Source organism: Meriones unguiculatus, chromosome 11, assembly GCF_030254825.1.
Source record: "Meriones unguiculatus strain TT.TT164.6M chromosome 11, Bangor_MerUng_6.1, whole genome shotgun sequence".
NCBI classification, from domain to species: Eukaryota; Metazoa; Chordata; class Mammalia; order Rodentia; family Muridae; genus Meriones; species Meriones unguiculatus.
The window spans coordinates 54,099,862-54,123,539 of record NC_083359.1 but is presented as its reverse complement, the minus strand read 5'-3'; the positions used below and the strand labels follow the sequence as shown (position 1 = coordinate 54,123,539).

The 23,678-nt window shown below is 40.0% G+C and overlaps 3 protein-coding genes across 9 annotated transcripts in view; 1 reads left to right on the top strand and 2 right to left on the bottom strand.

The window, feature by feature from the left end:
* Cntn2 (contactin 2) overlaps positions 1–5,838 on the top strand; it is a 36,001-nt gene extending 30,163 nt beyond the window's left edge. Inside the window, exon 23 of the mRNA XM_060364275.1 lies at positions 4,156–5,838. Coding sequence (XP_060220258.1) covers positions 4,156–4,235 — 80 coding nt within the window. The 3' untranslated portion in view covers positions 4,236–5,838. The remainder of the gene's footprint in view (positions 1–4,155) is intronic.
* Positions 2,701–4,157, bottom strand: Tmem81 (transmembrane protein 81). Its single transcript, XM_021636359.2, has one exon. It carries the CDS (start codon positions 3,862–3,864, stop codon positions 3,085–3,087), a length of 780 nt encoding a protein of 259 aa, XP_021492034.1. The 5' UTR covers positions 3,865–4,157; the 3' UTR covers positions 2,701–3,084.
* Rbbp5 (RB binding protein 5, histone lysine methyltransferase complex subunit) overlaps positions 5,676–23,678 on the bottom strand; it is a 28,698-nt gene continuing 10,695 nt past the window's right edge. For 2 of the 7 annotated variants that reach the window (XM_021636346.2, XM_060364277.1), the window contains 11 exons: positions 22,015–22,155; positions 21,149–21,311; positions 19,458–19,567; positions 17,554–17,673; positions 17,314–17,467; positions 17,144–17,215; positions 16,482–16,599; positions 15,076–15,145; positions 14,303–14,532; positions 13,019–13,210; positions 5,676–7,579 (listed from right to left, as the gene is read on the bottom strand). In XM_021636346.2, coding sequence (XP_021492021.1) covers positions 7,551–7,579; positions 13,019–13,210; positions 14,303–14,532; positions 15,076–15,145; positions 16,482–16,599; positions 17,144–17,215; positions 17,314–17,467; positions 17,554–17,673; positions 19,458–19,567; positions 21,149–21,311; positions 22,015–22,155 — 1,399 coding nt within the window. In that variant the 3' untranslated portion in view covers positions 5,676–7,550. Of the gene's footprint in view, positions 8,115–13,018; positions 13,211–14,302; positions 14,533–15,075; positions 15,146–16,481; positions 16,600–17,143; positions 17,216–17,313; positions 17,468–17,553; positions 17,674–19,457; positions 19,568–21,148; positions 21,312–22,014; positions 22,156–23,678 lie in introns of all 7 variants that reach the window. The other 5 variants (XM_021636347.2, XM_060364278.1, XM_021636348.2 and 2 more) reach the window with 5 other exon arrangements.

Below are 23,678 nucleotides of genomic sequence, written 5' to 3'. Positions count from 1 at the left end.
TCTGTGTCCCAGTGTTTATGTTTGTTTTAAAGATTTGTTTATTATGTATACAGTATTCTGCTTACATGTGTGCCTGCAGGCCAGAAGAGGGCACAGATCTCATTATAGATGGTTATAAGTCACAATGTGGTTGCTGGGAATTGAACTCAGAACCTTTGGAAGAACAGTCAATACTCTTAACCTCTAAGCCATCTCTCCAGCCCCTTGTTTTATTTTGTTATTATTGTTTTGAGGAAGGAAAGGAAGGCGAATGTAGAGGCTCTCCATTCAATGCTTAGCTTTCCAACCAGGGCCTTTCCAGCATGACAGGTGGTTCACACAGACTTTAGTCAGCCATCCTTTCACTGTCCCAGGGCAGTTATATGCACAGGACACAGGGAACTGAACTGAGGGGCCTTGCTGCTGAACCAGAGCCATGCAGATGCCAAGCAGGATCTTGCTAAGTTGCTGAGGTTGGCCATGAACACACTGTGTAGCCTAGACTAGCCTTGAATATAGAATTTTTCTGCTTCAGTCTCCCGGATAACAGGGATTACAGGAATATGTAATTGACCATGTCCAGTCAGAACTAGTTAGTCTTTCCAGGATCCATCTGAAAGTCTTTTGTTCTCTTCTCTGCTCAACTGCTTCAAATCCCAAGTCAAAATTTAAGATGCCAAGGCACAGAGAGAAGGCTATGAACCAAGGCTATCCACCTCAAGCTTGACTACCAGCCAGCAGCAGAGTGCTGGAGAAGTGTTAATGTTTGGTCCTCAGTGGCTTCTGCCTGACAATGTGCACCAGGGTCCTTCAGCAGCCTGTTTCCGAGTTCCCTGCACACAGATTCCTCCACAAACCTCTACAGTGAGCTATCCCTGAACAGCTCAGCAAACAGCCTCGGACCAAATGGCATGACATTCCCCAAATCCGAAACTTCAGTTTCTAGAACAGTTGACCCTAGGGGATCTCCCTGGGCCCTCACATCTTTGACCTGTGTCAAAGATGAGACCGGCTTTATCATATACTTGACACCAGAATAGGGCCTTGACACACAAGTGTCAACCTCCTGGTGTGACACAGTAGGGCTCTTCTCAAAATGCTGAACAGTCATTCCTCATGAACCCAATCACAAGGACATGGCAAGTCCAGGTTGTGGGACAACATCTAAAAAAGTTGGACAAGCCTGACTCTTCAGTGTAACTATGTCATGAGAAACATGAGGAATTTGCCAAGAGACTGAAGAGAAACACCACCAAGTACAGCACTGGATTAAAATTACACTAAAAAGCTTTTAAGGGATTGGTAATAAAATGAACAGAAGCCAGATATAAGACTGGCTACTGTTTGTTTTCTTGGGTGTGATAAAGGCACATGGCAATTCAGGACAAAGCTCAGCTGGCAGAGTGCTGCACAGACATGAGGACATAAAAACCTAAGTATGGAGATGCAGTCATGTAATCTCAACACTGGGGAGGCAGAGGCAGACAGATTCCTAAGGCTCACTAGCCAGCCAGCCTAGCCTTATCTGTGAGGCCCTTGTCCCAGAAAAAGACCTGTCTCAAACACAAAACCAAACATAGTGGATATCACCTGAGGAACAGAAAGCAAGGTTGATCTCTGGCCCCTGGCCTCCACACACATGCACCCACATACATGTACACATGCCCACACCCATACACACACAGGGGTGAGGGGATAGTCATGTTTGTGCCTAGTTTTCAAACGATTCCACAAAATCAATATACATCTAGAAGAATTCTGGTAAAGCTATGATGAATCTGGACAGGCTATGGGTGGTGTGGTGAGATGTTTCTGAAAAGATAAGCATTTGAATACTTGCTTCCAAGTTGGTGGCTGTTTGGGTAGGATGGGTGTGAGCTGTTGCTTCATCCCCCTGCTGCCAGCTCCCTCTACCATCATGAACTCTGTCCCCCTTGAACTGTAAACCCCATATAAACTTTTTCTATAAGTTGTCTTTTTCATGGTGATTTATCACAGAAATAGACATGGAACTAATGTAGGTGGTCACTAAAGTTAAAAGGAAACACTAGTCATCCTTTGGTCAAAATTTGAACTGTATTAGCATCTCTGGGTTGAGGCTCAAGAATCTTAGTTTTCAAAGCATCCAGGTGATTCTAGAACAGATAAGGAAAAGGAGCGCAGAGCCTCTTCATTCTGCCACTCCTGCAGCTACAGAAAAGGAGAAATGCTATCCCGTTGTTAGCTGGTACTCAAGAACCTTTTCCCAAAGGTTCCATGAGCCAATTACCTCAGACTCTTTCTGAATGACCCTTGAGAGGCTTAAGACTGGATTTCCTAAGGAGAAATGAACATAGCAGTCCTACCTTGGGGATCTCAGCAGCTGTAAGAAGCCGGCACACTTGACCTTTCCAGGAACACAAACCCCAGGTACAGATAATGCAAAAGGGAGGAAAGACAAAGGACTGTTTGCAGTGATTAGGGGCCCATGTTTTGCCGGACATTCGATTTAATACTGAACTCAGAGGGTCATCTAGGGAGGACAGGGAGTGCAGAGAATCTATCAGCACTTAAGACTGCTGTATAAGTTTGAGTGGGATGTCATTGCTAACAGCCCTTACAACAGAGAGACACACAAAGCAACCACACAATGCATGGCCTAGGAAACCCAAAGAAAATGAGAAACAATGAACTATGAAACAATTTCTACATGTGAGAAATTTTACATAGGCTGCCATACAGTTACTGTGAATTATTTTTATTGGACAAAAATAAAGTTTCTCAAAATAAAAAGCTGCTATTAGCACATTATAGTCCATACACTGTTCAGAGAGGTGGAGTCAGGGTGAGTGGCACACAGACTGGGAGGTGTGAAATAAATGCAGGCTTGGAAGACAGAACCATGCCAAGGATCAGAAGCAAAGCCTGCAGTGGGTCTTCTGGGCACCCAGTATCAAGGAGTCCTGAACATGATGATGGATATTGCTGTCCTGAACTACTATGAGGTTGCATCCTCCAAGCCTCCTAGCCAACTTCTGGCTTCAAGAGTCCTTTCTTGCACGGGACACTCATGCACAAGCTATCTCAGTTTCCTAGGCAGCCAGCCTCCCAGGAGTAAGACACAGACTATAAGCTGCTGAGGGTGTTCCTGCCATCCATGCCCCTGCGGACAGCAATGCTCACCAAAATACCACCAACCACTCCACCAACAATCCCTATGCCTAAGGCTGATGCCACCTTCTTCTGCCACTTTGGGAGGTGAGGCTTAGATTGGTTGTCGAAATTAACTTCCCAGCCCTCATCTGCTAACTTCTGGTCCTCAGTAAGGGACTGATGGAAATTCAGGTTTACCAGCTTTGGAGGAAGGACCCTGAGCCCAAAATAGATCCTCTTGACAAATCTCAAGCTCTTTAGCAGCTGCACATCACAGCGGTACGTCCCAGAGTCATACTCATAGGCAGGTTTAAACCGCAGAAAGTGAGAGTTAGCTCGGAAGGGTTTAAAAATCTCATCATTAGTAGAGATGATGCCCCGGGCAAGCTTCCAGGTGAAGCGGAAAGCTTCCTGCCCCACCTCCAGGATGTCTGAGCTGAGACAGCTCAGCTCAAAGTTCTGCCCATGGACAATGGTGAAATGGAGCATCCCACAGATCCAGTTGGTCAGACATTCCAAACGCTGGGACTTGCACTTCCTCCTCACTCCATCAGGACCCACCTCACAGACGGTCTCTTCCTTGTAGCCAAGGCCACACGTAACAGTGCACGTGGTGGCATTGACAATGACTCTCCCCACAGCTTGTTGTAACGTCTCAGGGATGGCCAATGTTTTAGGTGACATCAACACCAAAGGCAGGTAGGTTATCAATACCAGGCTCCCAAGAATAAAAACAGTGGCCCCAGTCTTCATGACTCAGGCATTTTACCAGTAGGCATTCCAGATGAAAGTTCTCTTGTACTAGAAACACAGATCCTCCAGCTTTGAACAGCCCTTAGCATTGACAGACTATAATGGAAAGCTGTTGGCAAAACAGGCACAGGCACAGATGTGCACACAAGTGCAGTCCACACTCTCAGATGAGGCCACAGGCAAGAAAAAAAAAAAAAAGACTTACAATATTGTTTGATTATCTAAGCTTACTAGGGGCATCTTCCCAGGTGTCACTCTTGTCACTTCCTCCTAATGAATTTAAACCCACAGGCTTGAGAAGAAAAAAGAAAAAAGGAAAAGACCTCAGAAGCAGAAGTGAATTTCCACATTACCCCAAATGCATGAGCTAACTCTTCCCCTCCCTTCCAGACTGTAGAAGAGTTTCAAAGTCCCATGCTAAATCTGACCAAATACAAAAACCAATCTTATGAAAAAGGTGAGTCAAAGTTGGATTGGGACGTTAATTTGAATTCCCTGAATTATTTACTATGAATGTTCCTAAACAACATCTATTAAAAAGATAACTCTGGACTAGAGTCACTGAACTCTGCAAATTAATTTCTTTTTCTTTTCTTTCTTTCTTTCTTTCTTTCTTTCTTTCTTTTTCTTTTTCTTTCCTTCCTTTCTTTTCTTTTCCTTTGTAAGCCAAGATCTCCCTGTCTGTTTCAGGAAGGTCACTTAGAACACTGTACCTGAAAATACTTTTTCCAGTGTTAACTACCTTCATTTGTAAAGACTTTTAAAAGAATGGAAAGCAAGGTGTGATGACAGAACCTGGAGGCAGAAGCAGGACAAAGTTAAGGCCAGCCTGGGCTACATGGGCTAACTCTGAAACCTGTCTCAAAAGAAGAAAAAGCTTCAGTGAAGTGTGGCAGTGCTTGCCTATCACATGTAAAGCACTGGGTTTGATCCCCAGCACCACACAAACTGGGTGTGGTAGCACATCCCCTATCCCAGCACTCACAAAGATCAGAAGTTCCAGGTGATCTTCAGCCACATACAAGTTTGAGACCTGCCTGGGTTAGAGATACAAAAGGTATGTGTGTTAAAATTTAGTCCAACACACGCTGCCAAAGGAACAAGTGAGCCTACGGCAGAGGCAGCTCCTGTCTTGTTATAGATACTCTTTTTTCTAAATGAACCAGGATGTTGCTAAGTATGAGAATGAAAGATTCTGTTTGACTTTAATCTGCTCTGTTTACCCTGCAGAACAGAGGAGCTCACTGTTTACATCAATGAAGGTTGCTATGGAACAGCTATGATGCTATGATGCTAAAGATGGGTTCTTAGTGACAAGACAGAATATAGTAAGTAGACAGATTGGTAATCATCAAAGCTATACCAGTAGAGTCTCTGAGACATCTTATTCTTTGAGCTCATGAATTTTCAGTATAGATGTTAAAATTACTTAATCAGAGAAAATGACTAACAAGGAAGAATTTAACTATGTTTAGACTAACAAAGATACTTGGAAGCGTAGAACTTTTAGTGTGCACTACTGTAACCTCCCAGAATGCCTAGCACTGTGGCCTCCTCCAAGCTTATATTGAGTTAAAGAATATGAAAAGAGAACTCCCTAGATGACCTTTTTCATTAACACCAGCTTTTGGCTCAAATCATTTATTTCTAGTTTGTACAAGGGAAGAAGTCCAAACTACCTGACCTTTCCAGCTCCAAATGACCACAGAGAAAGATTTACAATCCACATGTATGTTCTATGGTATAAAACCAAAGGTGACTGCTGAGTTCCAGAAGCAAGTAGTGTTTACAAACAAACATCTATACTGTGGTTTAATAAACATCCAATTTTATTTACAAAGCATTAAAGCTTTAGCAAGAAGTACCCAAGGCTAAGTCTCATCTTGTACAAAACTACAGAACATTTTAAGAAACAAAATGGAGAGGCAGGGAAGATGACAGAAAAGAAGAGAATATACATATGTTACAAATCAAGAAATCCTAGCTGGAAGTGGACGGAAGGTTTTAGAAGCTGACAAAAAGATTCCAAAAGCATAAATAATTATTAGGAGCTGCTGCCAGAGACAACCTGGCAGGGTTTGAGCTGATTTACTCAGTAGCCAGTTAATGGAAATGGACACAGCATTAGCATCCAGATGGAAGAAATCAAGCCGCTTCACATAGGGAAGGCAGAAACCCCTGTATCAGTTTGCACACCACTGCGGTGCATTGTACAGAGACATGACCTGGATATAATGTCTACAAATAAAAACATGTCCTATGAGCCACTTACCAATCACAACCATTGGTCTTACTCACACTTGAGGAAGCAGCACCGGCAATGACACTGGAGACTTCCTGACGTGTCCCCTTGTCACTTCTACCCCATAATATAAAGTAATCAATGTGTTTGGCTATCTGAAGGAGCCTCCACCAACTGATAGAGATTTCACAATTAGCATAGTATTTAAACCTCCTTTCAATGCTGAGAAAGTATGACCCAGGGCAAGCCAAAAGCTATCGCCTGAAACATAACTAACCCTTTCCACACTTGGCTTCCTGACTTTGGATTTTCAGAAATTTTCAAACATTTATTGTACACATCCACCCAATTTGCTATTTTTATTAAAAGAACAGCAAATGCAGAGAGAGCCAGAGTGAGAAAGAGAAGGGTAAAAAAAAGCTAAGCAACCTTTCACAGAAAGGAAGTGAGTGAAAACATAGTAAAAAAGGGCCTGGCTCCAGGAAGGGACACATTATGGCTGGCGGGGACAGGTTCTCCACAGGCAATGATTTAACAAACAAATGAACCTGATCTTTGATTTGAAGTGAGCTGCTGTTGCTTTGATTTGGGGGGTTTCACGTCAGTCCTCGCACAGTGTCCCATCCCCATAATAAAGAAGCTTGTGGAGAAATACACCTTGCTTTGTTTCTAACTCTGAAAGTCAATATAGGTAAAGTAATGCACAAACTACTGATGATTCTTAGCTAGAGATGGATAAAACTAATCATATCCAAAAACCATGATTATTCAAACGGATCTGATACTGGAAAACATGCAGTGCAAGGGAAACCCCTGATTCTCAGAGCCCAGCCTCCTGAGCAAAAGGTTCCAGTAAGACAGAATGGCAGGGGCCTTCTATCTTCCTTCCTTTTCTGCCAGTTTGAAATCTTTCAAGCACTTGCTTCTCTGCCCAACCTTTACACACAATATAGAAATACAGGAAGTTTCTGGGAGGGGAAGTTATGAATGAAAGAAACAGAAAATGCATCAGCTCTCCTAGGAAACTGGTAGCAAGTTTTCAGAAAAGAACAAGTCATTGAAGGACATGCATGAGGATGGAAGGCAAACAGGAGATGAAAGGACATATCCAGAGGATGTGACTTCAACAGTTAGGTGAACAAAACATGGCATTTTTCACCAGCAACACAACAAAGTGTGGAGTTGAAGTGAGTCAGATGTCCTGCCGTCTTCACACATCCTCACTCCTGAGAGCCTATCTGGACTTATGCTTGAAAGGGAAGGCAGGGATGTGTGCTCTTCTTCCATAATTCACTTCTTCATTCAAACATAAAATCCACTCCTTCACCTCCCGGGTGGGAAGTAGAGGCCTTTGTTTTCAAGTAAAGCCAATCTCAAATGATTGGCCACACTGTCCAAAGGCTACCTGACGACAAAGTGAGAAGAACGAAGAGTCTCACCGTCTTCATAGCAGTTCTGAGATTGCTCCTCCTGCTAAAGAGAGTAGACACCAAGAAATTCCCTTTAGTGTTTCAGGCACACATGGGCCAAGAACAGCCCTGATGAAGAAAAATGTACAACCCAGCTCCTGATCACTTTTCACTGAAACAACCACCCACCCAAACTCCAAATCCCCACACAATAAATACTGCTTTAGTACTGTCCCAAGGTGTGAGAAGGGAGTGTAAATACACCAGGCTCTCAGGCAATCACAAAAGAGAAAATACACTCCAGAGTACCGACCCTTTCAATCTTTCCTATGTTTGACTTATCAGCCACTAAAGATTAACAGTGAACAAGACATCCCCTGTCCAAGCCCCACTGTTCCTTAAGTGACATTCTTATCAGCTGGGAACCCCAGATAAGGTGTGATGTTGGTGAAAGCTACTATCTGTGTTTCTATGCACCAAGAGCTGGCAAGTGAACAAAATCCTAAATAGCAAGAGCAAATAACCACTTCCCTGATGACTCCATAGAAGCTGTTCAACTTCTGAGGGGCATCTTTAAATGGGTTGCTGTGAAATATTAACTAGGAAGTATAAAAAGAGAACAAGGTGAAGAAAAGCTTCCTGGATGTAATTTAAATGAAGGATTACATGATGCTTGGAGTTGTAAAATAGTGAAAATTAATTGCATGAATAATAAAAGTATTTATTTACAAAGTTGTTGTGAATGTTATTTTTAAAATGAAGTTCTAACACAAATAAAAACTGACAAAAACATACTCACATTTGCTGAGAACAGACTGAAATTAAGACAAGACGCAAGCTCGCTAACTGAATGCTATATTGTTAAAAATAAAAGTTTATAATTTCCAAAGATACGTTTGTATTTGGCACTTATTTTTCAAATCTCCTTCAATATAAAACACAAACTTAATTTCCTGAGTTGATTTAAAACTTAAGATAACAGAATACACTCGACTAGACTCAGTTCATTTACTTCTTTCCTGCTGGTTGCAACTGACTGTTCCTATAGGCACTCTGACGAACTGAGTTTTCAAGTTACAAAGTAATACAGCACTACTATTTTAATCATTGATCACAATCGAAAGAGTGGTTTAATCACAAGTTGACACCTTAAGACAATAAACACCTTTCAAAATAGTTCACATTTCTATACCGTCCCCATTCTTAAGAAAGACATGCGTGCATATTTACACATAAAGGCTTACTGAGTCATTAGGCAGCAAACTAAAATCAAAGCAAGCAATACTATTAGCAAGGAAATATATGCGAAAACAGCTCTACAAAGGCCTCCAGCATCTGCTCATGGAAATAATACTTAGTTGCACCATACAGGAAATCTCCAGAAGTATAATATCAAGAAAAACTCAGCTTGAGATTCATAGCTATTTTTGGTCTCTCCCAATAGGAGCCTAATTCAGGATGGCCAAAGAAAACATTCAGACATGATTTCCAATCCTTCATTGGTCAGTTAGGAGAATCACAAAGAATGAGATAGAATATCTAACTAGGCATCAAGTTTTTGAGTGACCAATTATTTCTAGAACAGAGAGGAGGAAGAGAAAGAGGAGGACAAATAAACACTACACTCACTACCAGGTATTCAAAACCATGGTTGTGGTAAGTGGTTGGATGGGCCTAGTTCCAGAAGGCAGTGAGTAGTTGCCCCAAGGTAGGGCAATCTGCATGGTACCCATTCTAAGCAGCAGCTTTTCTGCTCACTTAGGCCTTTGCCACATTCAACATATCCAGGTGCACATCAAGCCATTGGTGTCTACCGTAAGGAACGAGGGGAGATGGTATAAGTGACAAACTAGTCCTTTGTGGCATTTTGATGATGAGGTATACTGCTGAGGAACCTTAGATCTTGGAAAATTGAGCTTATGCTCTCATCTCAAGAAATGGAGTTAAGGTGACAAAAACAGGTATTAGACAAATGGTACCAACAGGCCTATTCCTGAAGAGTCACCAACTTAGGATTGCCCTTACCAGGCTTCCTCCACATAAAGTACCAACGGATGCTGGCATTCCTATACTAGTCAACACTAATGAGCTGTGTTACGTAAAAGAATTTCAGTAGTCCCAGATTCCAGATTAACAGTCTATTTCCCTCCAAATTCCCTCTGAATCCTTAATCTCCTGTTGTAACACACAACAGATAATGGTAGGGTTTTTTTGTTAGAGTAATGAAGATTTACAAAATGGATTCTATAAGTAATTGGCCAGTTGCACATATTAAGAAACATATCCAGCTTAAGTATAACACCTCTTACCCCTACAATTCTACCTTCAAAATTTTGACACTAATGCAAAAATTATCCAGTCCACAAAAATAAATCCTTTAACACAATCCTCAGAAGAGACTGCTGTGCTTCTGCAATGCCGAGAGTAGAGCCTCACACAAGCTAAGTCAGTTCCAACACTGACCTGCACCCCAAACTGTGGGCTAATTTTCAAAGAGATCTCTGCCATAGGCATTCTGGATGAGGTTTTATTTCTTAAAATCTGGTGGAAAACAAGAGCTATATACTATCTTTTATTGAAAATCTCTGAAGTATCAAATAACAAGTATTTGTGAAAATACCAGTTTTCCTCAGGGACCCCTGGACCAAACAGCAGGTCCAGTTTGTGCTTGCTCGAGACCTTCCAAAACCACTATGTTATTGAATGAAGAAGCCCTTACCACAAGCAAAGAACCCCACACAGAAGATAGTTTACTCTAAAAGTGGTACTTCTGAAATTATGTGACACGTCTGGTTGTCACCACTCACAAACAAATTTGAGCCTCACAAATTTCCAAACAGTACTGAACTGTCAGTAAAGCCATGGGTAACTCTGTGAATGTCTTGGAACTATGCTTCGAGATCCCTGCTGAGGTTTTGATAGGGATTAGGGATTCTGCTCCTTAGCACTGTGGTATTTTCTGTTCTGGAGATTTCCATTCAGGAAAAGATCAATAAACCAAGGCCAAAGAAGAAAAGAGAACACGAGAAGGACACATAGCTGCATTGAGAAGCACCCGCTGCATGCAAACAGACTCCACCTGCTCTGCCCCTTTTAAAAGGTTTCCTTCCCCTCACCCCACCAGGGACAAGTTCTCTGGCCCTCCTTAAGGATAAAGCTGTTAGATAGTCGCCTCCCTTTAAGGCTGACCCAGCTTCAGTGATTAACAAAAGTAATTAGAGAAGGCCAGCATGAACTACTCTGCTTCAAAAGACAAGGTTGTACCTTTAATGCCTCAGTACTACCTTCAACCTTGAGGCTAAACAAAGTGACAATGGTCATTTTCAAAAACCCCCTAGAGAAAGGTTCCAACCCTTACTAGAAGAGGTTGAAATGCTAGACTGCAAAAATACCCAGTATGCATCTCAAACACAGTTCAAAAATTTACTACAAATTCTTTTTTGCCAATAATTCAGTATAATACTAATGTACAAATTCAGTATTTGTGGAATTTGAGGAATAAAAAGCTCATTCTCCAGAACTGAATAAACTTTCCAACATTCTGATCTCAGTTCCCATTTAGACATTTAGCTACTGTGGCTACTAGGGAACATATCAACTAAAATTGAAATTTTAAGTCATTCTATTATTGAGAAAGATAATTTTAAAATTCTGTAGTGGTTTATTTACCATATACTATGTATACTTCCTATTGAAAAGCACAAGATTAATTTTAACTAGTTTTTTTGGTCATACAACTCAAACACAGGGCCTTGCACAAGTTAGGCAAATGCTGCTCCACTGAGCCATACCATGGAGTCCTGAGTCCTCAAAGCATCATCCTGAAGAATGAAAAACAGCCAGCACACCTTTAATCCCAGCACTCTGAGACAGAGAGAAAAACAGCCAGCACACCTTTAATCCTAGCACTCTGAGACAGAGGCAGGATGATTTTTCTGAGTTTGAAGCCAGCCTGGTCTGTGACTAGTGAATCATTTTCTTTAAAAAAATTAAAAATAAATAATAGAAGCATAGAGACAATATCCTAAAGTATTTTAATTAATTTTATACATCTGGCCACATTTTAAATCTTGCTAAAAGCAACTGGGCTTTTTGTGCCAGTTTCTTCTGAACTGATATCAGCTTATGCAAATGGACTAACAGAAAGACCATCTGTATTTGTAGGCTAATGTAGCTAATGAGCTGCAGTCAATTACTGACCTGTGGCTTTTGCTGGCAATGCCTAGATATTCCTTCTTTATAATCCACACACACTGCATCAGGACTCAGTATGGAGGTGGAAACTGCTTAACAGCCATAATCAGTGGTACAGGGGAACCATCCTACTCAGCAGTACAGTGTTGCAATAGGAAAAACTCAAGTCTAGATCTAGCAAGCTTAGGGGACTAATGACTGAGTCTCTTTTTCAATTTCTCTGTAGAAAATATTCCTATTTACAGGTAACAACTAGCAAAGGAACAAACTGAACAAGGAATTCTGCTTTGCATTTCAGTATTTATCCTATGCAGATTAAAACATTTAAATTAAATTTTAAAGTAAAGGGAAAAAACTATATATAACCACTGACATCTATCCTTGTCAATTAGCCACAAAAAATAAGAGTATTATATATTACAAAGCACTGCTCTGTCCCTGTGTGTGTGTCTCTGTGTATGTGTCTATCTAATAGATACATACAGACTTTCAAATCCCAAGGACATTTGAGTGAAGATGAGCTCTAACTTGATCATATTATTTTTCAAACAAATAACACTTAACTGGTTCACAGGTGTTTTCTGGGACTTTCCTTCCTTGATAAACTCCCTTGACCATATGTCACATGGTAGGGGTTGGAACTGGCTCAGATGTTGATGGCCAAGGCTCACAACCAAAAGCACACTTAGATATTAAGAAGCTACATTGTGTCTTTTTGGCAATTACCTCCTATTTTCAAATACTGGGAGAAACCTCAAAGCCTTGTTTTCTTCTTTAATATTATGGTACTGATAACAAACTTCCTCCTTTCTTTAAACTGTGGAGAAAGAACACTGCTGCTTAGAGAATCTAAACAATATGAAGATGCTGAAGTTTAATAGTCAGATGGTACATTAAAGCAGCTTGTATTTCTGGCTTCTTGTCTTAGGCAAAAAAAAAAAAAAAAAAAAAAAAAAAAATACCTAGGGCAGATACAGTCTAAGAAATGTATTAACTGGAGGCTCATATTTTTTTTTGAGCCATAGATTTTCCTATAGGAATCTAATGGAAAGTAAGGGTTCTTACCCAGTAAAAACAATTCTTATAATACTCTGTATGTATCTGAAGAATGTAGGACCTTTGAAATCTACAAATTAAGCCAGTTTTGGTTTAGCTTGCCCTTAGCAGCTTAAAATCCAGAGATTACTTGATGCTGGGGAGAAGGAAAAAAGATAGGGAGGGAAAAATCCCACTGCAGTTAAAGGAAGTCAGGAGCTGTACAAAGCAAGGCCACAAAGCAAGCCAGTCAGTGCTCCCAATGTGTCCTTACCTGTCAAGGGCTGGCTGAGTTCCGCCTGCACTTTACCCTTCGTTGATCCTTCCAGAGGTAAACCTCTGTCCCCTTTGTAGAGTTTCGGTTTAAATGGAGAATCTTTCTCTTTACCTTTTGATCCTTTAGGCCGGCCTGCTTGCTTCTTCTTGGATTTGCCATCCCCCTTCACACCCAGTAGTGGATGGACTTCTACAGAAGGACAGACGGCATGAAAGATGGTGCATACTACACTGGTCCCACATCCCAACCAGACCTTTGAGTGCAAAGAGCATTACTTTTGTGTTCCACATCACTACTCAAAGAAAAAAAAATTGCATTATTATTTTAAAAACTATTAAAAGAATGGCTACTAAATTGACAAATACTTGCTAGACCAAAAGGCATACATAGTCTATATGGTTTATACCAAAGCTCAGCAACTTCAAATTCAAAATCAGTTAAAATGCCCACTCATGCTAAATCAATCTAAGCCCAAACAGGAGTGTGTGGAACATGAACATACAGCACAGGCACAAGGGACCAGAGAACAAAATGGACAGGCCAGGGCAAGAGTCCTGACTCTACCATTTTCTGTGAGACCTTGGACAAGTTATGCAAGTTCAGCCCAACTTTTCTCCTCTGTAAAACAAAAATAATTTTCAGGGCTGATAAGAATATGAGCAATGGAAATAGAAGCGATATCCTGCTACCTACAAAGGAATACACATATCAGAGGCTGTACAGATGCATTACTCATTCATCTACTGTCAGCTGTACATATGAAAAAAGAGTGCAAGATGCCTAATGGTAATACCCCTGTCCCTATCAAATCACTGCAACACATAGTAATAAAAGCTCCCAATCACACTGTAAAAGCAGGGAGGAAGAAATGAGCATGCAGATCTGACTGGCACTTCACCAGGCAGGAAAGCTGCTCTATAGAGAAGAAGAAGAAGAAGAAAAGAAGAAGAAGAAGAAGAAGAAGAAGAAGAAGAAGAAGAAGAAGAAGAAGAAAAGAAGAAGAAGAAGAAGAAGAAGAAGAAGAAGAAGAAGAAGAAGAAGAAGAAGAAGAAGAAGAAGAAAAAGAGCCAAGTGTCAGAAGACAACATCTTTGGCAAAATGCCCCCATTTTAAAAGATGTGAACACAAATGCAATCATCATTGAACTGTAAAGTAATGTAGAAAAAGACTGATGGAAAAATCCCTTTAAAGTAAAAATTGGCTCAAATAGAAAATTATTTATTTGTGCCCGAGTATAAATTAATGTACCTAAAGGCACAGGGAATAAAAAGCGGCCCTTACCATCATTCGGCACTCCTTGGAGTTCTATATTGGTTGTTTTAGGTTTCTTCTTTGGTGGCTGGGACCCATCTGCCGAAGACTGCCTCTTCTTCTCTGAACTAGCCCCTTCATCCATCAAGGAGGTTGGGACTGCATCCGGTGGGGGGCCATACGGATTTTCTTCAGGGTCTTCTACCTCAGGGGCAATGGGTAAATACAACAGAGCCTTTGAATCTTCCAGCTCTTCATCACTATTTGGAACAGGATCAGACAAGGGATTGGAAAAAAGAGGAGATAGTTGTATAAACCACAAGCCCTTCAGCCTTTCCTCTAGTGCCTATATTTAGTACACACAACAGTTACAAATACAGACTTTAAGAAAGCTCATATGAAAGAAAAAAAAACAAAACAGGTTAACAGAAAAGTGAATTGATAAGCATAAATAGACTAAGCTCATTACTACAGTTTGACTTTTGTTTTTGTTTTTGATGCTGGGTTTTTCTGTGTACCCCGGCTGTCCTAGAACTCACTCTCTAGACCACTCTGGCCTCAAACTCAGAGATTCACCTGCTGCTGCCTGGAATTCACTCTGGCTTCAAACTCAGAGATTCACGTGCCTCTGTGCTATTAAAGGAGTGCGCCATCATGTCTTGTTTTACTTCAGTTTCTTAAAATCTTAAATTTTGTTCAGCAAAGGACTGTTCTCTATTCTACTAGTAAGCAGTTGGGAGTGCTGGGGAAACTGGGTAGTACACAAGGGACAGGAGTGATGTCCAGCCTTCCAAGCTGCTCACCTGCTACAGAAGGCAGCAATGGGATCTACACTGGTGACATCCACTTCCTCATCTTCAGCAGCATCAGCCCCTGTAGGACAGAGTATTGAAAGGGTTTGAAAAGAAATGAAAAACTGCTTTTTTTGCCTAAAAATAACCCAACAGTTCATTTCATTCAATCACTTAATAGTGGCTGAATACCTACTAGATACTAACACTGGAAATAGTAACAACCAATAGGACTAGATCTTCAGCAAAAGTCTCACAGTCTACCCAGGAAACAGACAGAGATCATTTCAACATAACAGTAAATGCCACCGTAAATTAATACACTCCTTGGTGGGGAGACAAGAAGAGGGACTGATTTACGTGGACATCTAAGAAGGTTCACAAAACATAATTTAAGACGGCCAAAACTGTCTACAACGTTCTACATCCTTGGAGGTTTCCTAAATCCTAGGAGATATGTAAGTTAGCTAAAACCCAAAGTGAAGAGCAGTTTTCAAGCAGATTTTAAGAGATCTAATTGTCTTCTTCAATCTTGATTCCCTAATTCCCAGCACCACAAAGTGGTCCAGCTGTCAAAGATCTGTCTATTAATTACAGTGCCAGCTGAGCATGGTAAACATTCACATATACACACATGCACATACACATATAGACACCTACTGTGTGCAAAGTTCTGTGATAAAAACTAGGAAGTATGTCAAATCTCAAGGTAGTGGTGATGCACACATGCAATCTCAGCACTGGGGAGACTGGTGCAGAATGGTTTCGAGTTTGGGGTCAGGCTGTGCTATATAAGGAGACTCTGTCTCCAAACAGCAACAAAAAAGTCAGATCTTTGTTTCCAAGGAGTTCCTATTCAGAAATGTAGAAGATGAGATTAAAAATAGCAATGATTATGGTCATAAGAATAAAAGACTTTGGTGTTCTTTTTACAAGCTGGAGTACACGAAGTGCTTTACGTGAATTAGCCCATTTATCCTCTACAAATGGGGATTACCACTACCCCCTCCCCTTAGAAATGAGGGATTCACATGTACGTATTTTGCCAAAAGAGCCTGTTCTTAACCTTTCTACCACTGACAAAGACAGAACAGAAGACACTACACAAGCTGAGCCTGAGCACATCTCTATGCTTTGCAAGGTGGTGTATGCAAACCCTCATCTAGTCATCTGTGAAATGGCTAATGAAATGAAATACAGATGAAATGTCAAGAGAGCTGCTGGAACATTGGTAATGCCTCTGTGAACCCTTAACTAGCATGTAAATTAAGACTCCTCAAGCTCTGTGGAAACTGCATGTGCTTAGGAAAAAAGGTGGCAGATGAGGTGCTAACATACAATTACAACACAGAGCAGGGATAGTAAGTGAAACAATCATTTTCCTTTTGGAAATACTATCTGCAACTGAGAAGCATTACCTGTTTGCTCTGGCTCACTCTTATCCTCATCCTCAATATCAAATTCGGATTCTCTTTCCTCATATTCTACATTTTCATCCAACTCTTTGAAATCTGGTGCAAAAGCACTCCAATTTTCCTATGACAAAACAGATGAGTCACCACACAAAAAGTCAGTAACAATGTGAGTTCTGACAACTTATATTCAGTACGAAACAGACTAACCATTCTAAGATTAAATTTGAGATAGGAGAATAAAATCTTGGATATCTAAGTGTTTGTCATTTTGATGTATTTTCTCTATAAACACTTCAAGTTATTAACTGCATTTCTTTCCTTTTTAAAATGTACTTCACAAAGGTAGTTTAAAGTGTTCACAGATATAAAATAAACTGAGCTGAAAATAAGAAAGCAAGAGAAATGTTAAGAGATTGCAAGAAGTGCACATACATGCAAACAAAGTTGGAAACCAGCTTAGGACTAACAATGTCCCTCGGAACTGAACCTAAACATAATAAACTTAATTAGGCTGCAAGGATCAGATGCACAACAAAGTAATTAAAGTAGTATTTAGCTTACTCTGTATAAAGGGGTTTTTGACAAAAACAAAATAAAACAAAACAAAACAAAAAAACAAACAACAAAACCTTGTTTCAAAGCAAATCAACCAGAATAATACTTACTACTTGATTTTGGGCCCAAATGGATACCACTCCACTAGAAATAGAAGCTATGATGGGTCGAACTGGATGCCACTGCATGTAATTTAAGAGAGAGAAGAATTGTTTGTCAGAACAGATTCAAGCCATTCTAGACTGTGTGTATAACCAAAGCAATACCCTGCCCTACTCACAGCCACGTCCAGCAGGAGCTCCCCTCTGGTCCCATGCAAAATCTTCACCAAGTTACCAATGCTTTTCTCCCAGATATACAGTGCATGCTGCCGAGCGGAGCCTGCCACTATGTATTCCCCATCCCCAGAGAAGCAACATTTTTTCCATGGGGTCCTAAAAGACAAAGAACATTCCCAAAAGAAACTGGAACAGGAGCCCAGGGAAGGTTGGTCACATACCCTCCTGGCAACAATACCTACCTATTCACCAAGTCCTGCAGTTTCTGCATAGGCTCAGGCTCTCCATCCCTTCCACACGTTAAAATTTCTCTGCCGTCATAAACCCTGATTATTCGATCTGCTGTGTTAATCAGAAAGCAACTACAGAAAGGAGAGGGATTATAGACACATCAAAAACCTCTCCCTGCCAACATTTTCTATTACTACTCCTTAGACCAGTACCCTAGTCAACTAGTTAACTGGAGAGAAACTAAGAAATGTTCAAGATTCAGTGTCCATGTCTCTCCTTAGCACCCAAACCAATAAAGTAAATTATGTTTAATTATGTTATGTTATGCTTTAAATTGTGTTTATTTATTTGGGGAGGAGATGCACATGCCATCGCATACTTATGGTGGTCAGAAGACAACTTGGAAAAGTCAGTTTTCTCCCTCTAGAATGTAGGTCCTGAGGATCCAACTCAGATCATCAAGTTTGGTAGCCTTCTCTATCTGCTGAGGTAGTCCCCTGGCCTTAAATATGTCACTTTTACATAGCTAACTTTTAATTATAATGATAATGGAGATTTGTTTAAAATGTTTTTTATTTTCTTATAGACTCTATTGACTTATTTTTAATAGTAAAATTTTATTTTTTTGAAATTATAACCATGTCATTTCTCCCTTCCTTTTCTTCCCTTCAATCTCTTCCACAAAATTCCCTCCCCCTTGTTCTCTCAAATTCATGGCCTCTTTTTATTTAATTGTTTTTATATGACTTAATTATTCTTAACTCAAGAGCAATCTGAGTGGATGGGCTGTGGCTCAGTGGTAGAGTGCATGAAACTGCAAGTTCAATCCTCAGTAACACCAAGCACTCTGACTAACATGGAATTTTTTTTTTGTTTGTTTGTTTCTGTCAATCCATCTACATCTTACAAATTTAGGGGAATGTCTGGAATTTAAGCAGTTATCACATTTAAGTGCATGTTTAATTGCAATATGAGTTCTGTAACATCTGTTCAGGTTATGTGCTGGCTAGTTTTAAGTCAACCTGACACAAGCTGGAGTTATTTAAAAGGAGGGAACCTCAATTGAGAAAATGCCTCCTTAAGATCCAGCTGTAAAATATTTTCTTAATTAGTGACTGATAGGGGAGGGCCCAGCCCATTGTGAATGGTGTCATCCATGGAGTGGTGGTCCTAGGTTCTATAAAAAGGCAGGCTGAGCAAGCCATGGGAAGTAAGCCAGTAAGCAACACCTCTCCATGGCCTCTACCTGAGCTCCTGCCTCTAGGTTTCTGTCCCGCTTGAGTTCTTGCCTTCAATGAACTGTTCTATGGAACTGTGAGTGAAATAAACCCCGTCCTCAAGTTGCTTTTGATTATGGAATTTCACCACAGCAATAGTAACCCTGACTAAGACATGTTATAAACATATTTGGAACTGGGGGTGTACCTCAGTTTTAGAGCGTTTGTCTAGGATGAGGTAGCCCTGGAGTTTTGTCCCTAGCACTGCTAAAAATAAGTGAAATATTTAAAATCTTTACTCAGAGCTATATACGAGGCATTTTGATTCTAAACAATGCCACTTAAACATCTTTCTGTAATAGAACTGCCTGGAAACCATCCAACAACAAAGATGTAACTATCAGTCAATGAGGGACTGGTAGTTTATGAACCTAAGAACCAGACAGTGAGCAATTCTAACAGGTTTAATAAAATTTATAAATCATACACACTGCCATTATTATTTGCATTCCATTCATTTAAAAAAAACTAAAGAAAAATCTAAGACTTCACTGGATGTATTAGTGTCATTTTGTAATCTCTGCACTCAGGAGGCTGAGGTAGAAGACCTAGGCCAGCTTGAGCTATATAGTAAGATTCTGTTATAAAAACAAAATATAAAAACTCCATACACACAAAGAAGACAAGGCCTCACTCACCTCCCCTTCCGAGCAAACTCAATTGATTTAATGGCTGTAGTATTGCTTGTTCCCGTTGTTACTCTGAAGGAAGCAACAAGATCCTGAGAGTCTGTTTTTAGGACCAAAATCTGAAGTTTACAGAACAAAAATAAAAAGTAAATATTCTGATGACTAATAGTAGTAAGATTTGACTTGTTTTTAAATTGTACAGACTCCTAGTAAAAACATTCAAACATTATTCACAACAGCCAACAACTAAAAACAAACCATTGATAGACAAATAGGAAAAATGTGGCATAAACATTGAACTTTGAAGAGGAGGGAAACTCTTACACACAGTACAACAGTTACCCTGAGGACACTGCTGTATAAGATATGCCAATTGTAAATGGGGAAACACAGTATTATTCCATTTCCACAAAGTGCTTACAGTGGTCAAATTCAGCAACAGCAAGCAGAATGATAGTTGCCAGGGACTGGAGACACAGTCCCTGAGAGCAGTTAAGTTTGCAAGATCAGTAAGGACTGCAGAGGATGGTGAGGAGGCATGAATGCACTGAGTATGGCTGAGCTTAGCATTTTTAAATGCTTACAAGGAGAAGGCTTATGTTTAACTTTATATATTCATTTTTATACTTCGGTTAGAACCCAGGACTTCATGTATGGACACAAGTACTCTACAGATGCTTATATATATATATAATATATATAATGCTTATATATTAATACATATAATATATATATAATATAATATATATATATAAAGCACAATTTTTAAAAACTGATACCAGAAGAAACACCTACAATGTACTGTCCCCCAAAAGTCGACACTTCTGACACATCCCAAAGTGAAAGTTTAACAAGAAAAAGGATGACAGTCTTAGCACTATAGGTTAAACTGGCCAGAGTTACACCATGTTTCTCTGTGTGAATGTGCATGTGTGCATACTAGGTTTTATACAACTAGATATTATGACCTTTTCACTAGCATGTTTTAGTTGATTACCTTTTTTTAAAATATCTGTGTTTTATTTTGTACTATTTATTTTCTATTTTAAGTGTTCCGCCTGCATATATGTCTACACACCAGAAGAGGGCACCAGATCTCATTATAGATAGCTATGAGCCACCATGTGGTTACTAGGAATTGAACTCAGGACCTTTGGTTAAGTGCTCTTAACCTCTGAGCCATCTCTCCAGACCTAGTTGATGACCTTTAAGTATCATTCTCTTCACTACTATTAAGAACCTTCTGTCCTCTCCTTTTTGCTTTTTTCTAGTGCTGGGGATTAAACGCACAGACCCTTGTGCACACAGCAAGCACTTTATGACTAAGCCATATCCCAATCTTGTTTTTTTTCTCTTTTAGCTTCTAGAGATAAGTCTTGTTATGTAGTCTCAAACTAGCCTAAATCACACTATTTAATTCATACTGTTCTCAGACTGTCTTCAAACTTAAGAGTAATTCTCCTGTCTCTGCTTCCCAAGTGCTGAGAGAATTGTAAAATAAGCCACCCCACTGTTTCTATCCTTATCTAAATCAAATAATCCATCTACCCTAATTCAAAGTACAGATGTTATTATTAAGGCATGAAAGAAAACCTAGTTACATTTCAGTGGAGAGGTTTTTCCAGGGACTCAGGAAACTTAAAAGCAGAAGAAGTGAACATGAATCAGGCGACCCCTAGCCTTCCTTTACTAAAGCTTACCTTGCCCTTTGCATTCCCTGTGTAAACATACTCCCCTCGCCTGTCAAACGATGCCACCACGTTCAGATCGGAGTCATCATCTACCGGCAGAACAACGTGTTTGGAATCTGAAAGGGTCAACATGACAGGAGCAGATTTCATGGGACACACGAGAACCTTGTTCCTGTTCAAAGATATGAACACATATTGGCTATTGCTTTGGTATTAGCAGGTTGATCCCTGTCCTTTCTCCCTGATCCCTGACTACTTCCCTCACCGGCTCTCCCAGCTCCAGCACATGTGAAATGGTGAAGACTCATAAACGCTACACATCTAATAAAAGACTCAAAGGATGAGAGTCTACCTTGACAAAGAAAGTGTGAACATTAAAAACTTAGTAAGCCATAAGATATTAAATAAAGCAAAAACAAAATACTAATTTTAACTATGTTAACATATGTTATCTGTATATGTATCAAACATGACCTGGGCCTGAGGCACATTTAATGAGCATCATACTTACAGAGTAGATTATGGGAGATCCCCAAGAAATGAAAGCTGTCTGGATAATGGAATACTGGACAACTTTTCCTTAAATGTTGTCTTAATATTAAACTATTTCTTCATACCAAAAAAAATCTAAAGAATCTAGGCCAGGGCCCACTTACTACATTATTTCCACCTTTGGTCATTTCCAAAGTCTAATGATCAGTTACAATCTCCTTACAATATATTCAGTAGAACCAACCTAGACAGAAAAATTATTTTATATAGGTTTGAAAGGTGTTGTGTTTGCCTCTTGAAACCTTAATCTGAAGATGTCATAGCCTAGAGCTAATCCTTTCAGAAATGAGACCCCGCCCTAGGAAGGAATATCTTAAACATACTGATCTCGAGGATGATATTGGACTTTTAAGATGGGTGAAGGGAATCGAAACCTCTGGTCGCAATCTCCTGAAAGAACATCCCACTGTGACACTATGTTATCTGTAGAAGCACTCACGAGCTTATGACCATCTCGACTCCAACTAGGGAAAAAAACAGAGGTGAATTTAGCACAGGTCTAAGGTAAAGTATATACACCACTATTAAGGATAAAATGCTGACCTTTATGAAAATACAGTCAAATCTATAACAAACTTTAACTAATCAATATTTCCATCACTTTCTTTTTTATTTTTGTCTCTTTTCTGAGACAAAGACTCAGTACATACCCAGGGTGACCCTGAACTTATGATCCTCCTGTCTCCATTTCCTAAGTGCCAGGATTATAGCTATGTGCCACCATGCCTGGCTCTCATGCTGTATTACACCTAGTAATGTTACATTTTAAAGTAACACTACAGTTTTTTAGCACCATGAAATAACAGATGAGCATTTTAGGAAAGTCCCCAAACCAGCTGACTTTTAAGACCATGACACATATGAAGTCTTGAGGAGTATTTCAGGGATGAAGAACATCTGAATTTCCTACAGGTGACCCAGGAGTAGCTCCCTCACAGCACCAACAAAACAAAAATGACAAACATGCTATTTCAAAAAAATTAAGTTCCTGCAACCTCAGCACTCAAGATGTGGGGGAAGGAGGGTTATGAATCCCAGGACAACCTGGGCTACAGAGGTAAAAACAATAAAAATTAAGAAATGAATAATAATCTCTTAAATGTCTACTAGACATTCTGTTAAAGAGTGAAAGGTAAACTATTTAGACACAGCAGAATCTAATGGATGATACAAGACTAGGGTCCTGGAGTTTTTTCTGGCCTCACTTATTCTAGACTGAGTAGAAGCTAACGACAATGGTAGCACACAATTCTCCTCACAAGGTGAAGGATCAAGAAAAGGATCAAGGGAGTGAAGAGGGAGAAGGGAAGAAGGGGAGAGTGTGGATGTTTAAAAATTAATCCCCTACCCCATAGAAAAACCTGTACCTACTCTGTCCTCATCAGCAAGGTCTGAACAGACAGCTAGACTTCTATGCTGACCTAGCTCTAATAAGGTACCCATGCTTCATCATGGGTGTTGCCAGAGACAGCCAAGTGGGCTTCATCAGTGAGCTCTTACCACCACAGTGCCTGTGGAGAACAAATGAAATAAAGGATCAGGGCTTTCTTGCCCTTCCCAAAGAGGATAATGTCAGCAGAGACCCATGGAGAGTCTCCATGCCCACCAGCAGCTTTTACAAAGGTGTAAAGAAAAAAACAAGGGAACTCTAGAAAATAAAATCATTCAAAGTGAAAATTCAATAAAGAACCCAGCAGTCAATGGAGTTGGGGAAAGATAAGAATCAGTAAACTGAAAGTAAAAATTACTCAATGTGATAACAGATTTAAAGATTTTAAGTGAGTGGGAGGGATACAGCCTCAGGGATCTGACAACAAGAAATAATCTAATATCCTTGTAATCGGAGTTTTACAAAGAATAGAGTGTGGCTTTGAAGAAATACAGCTAAATTTCTCCAAATATAACAAAACTTATAAAACCCACTAACTAAAACAGGTGACTGAAATAAAACAATATAAGCCAAAGGAGCCATTCCAGGAGCTGGAGA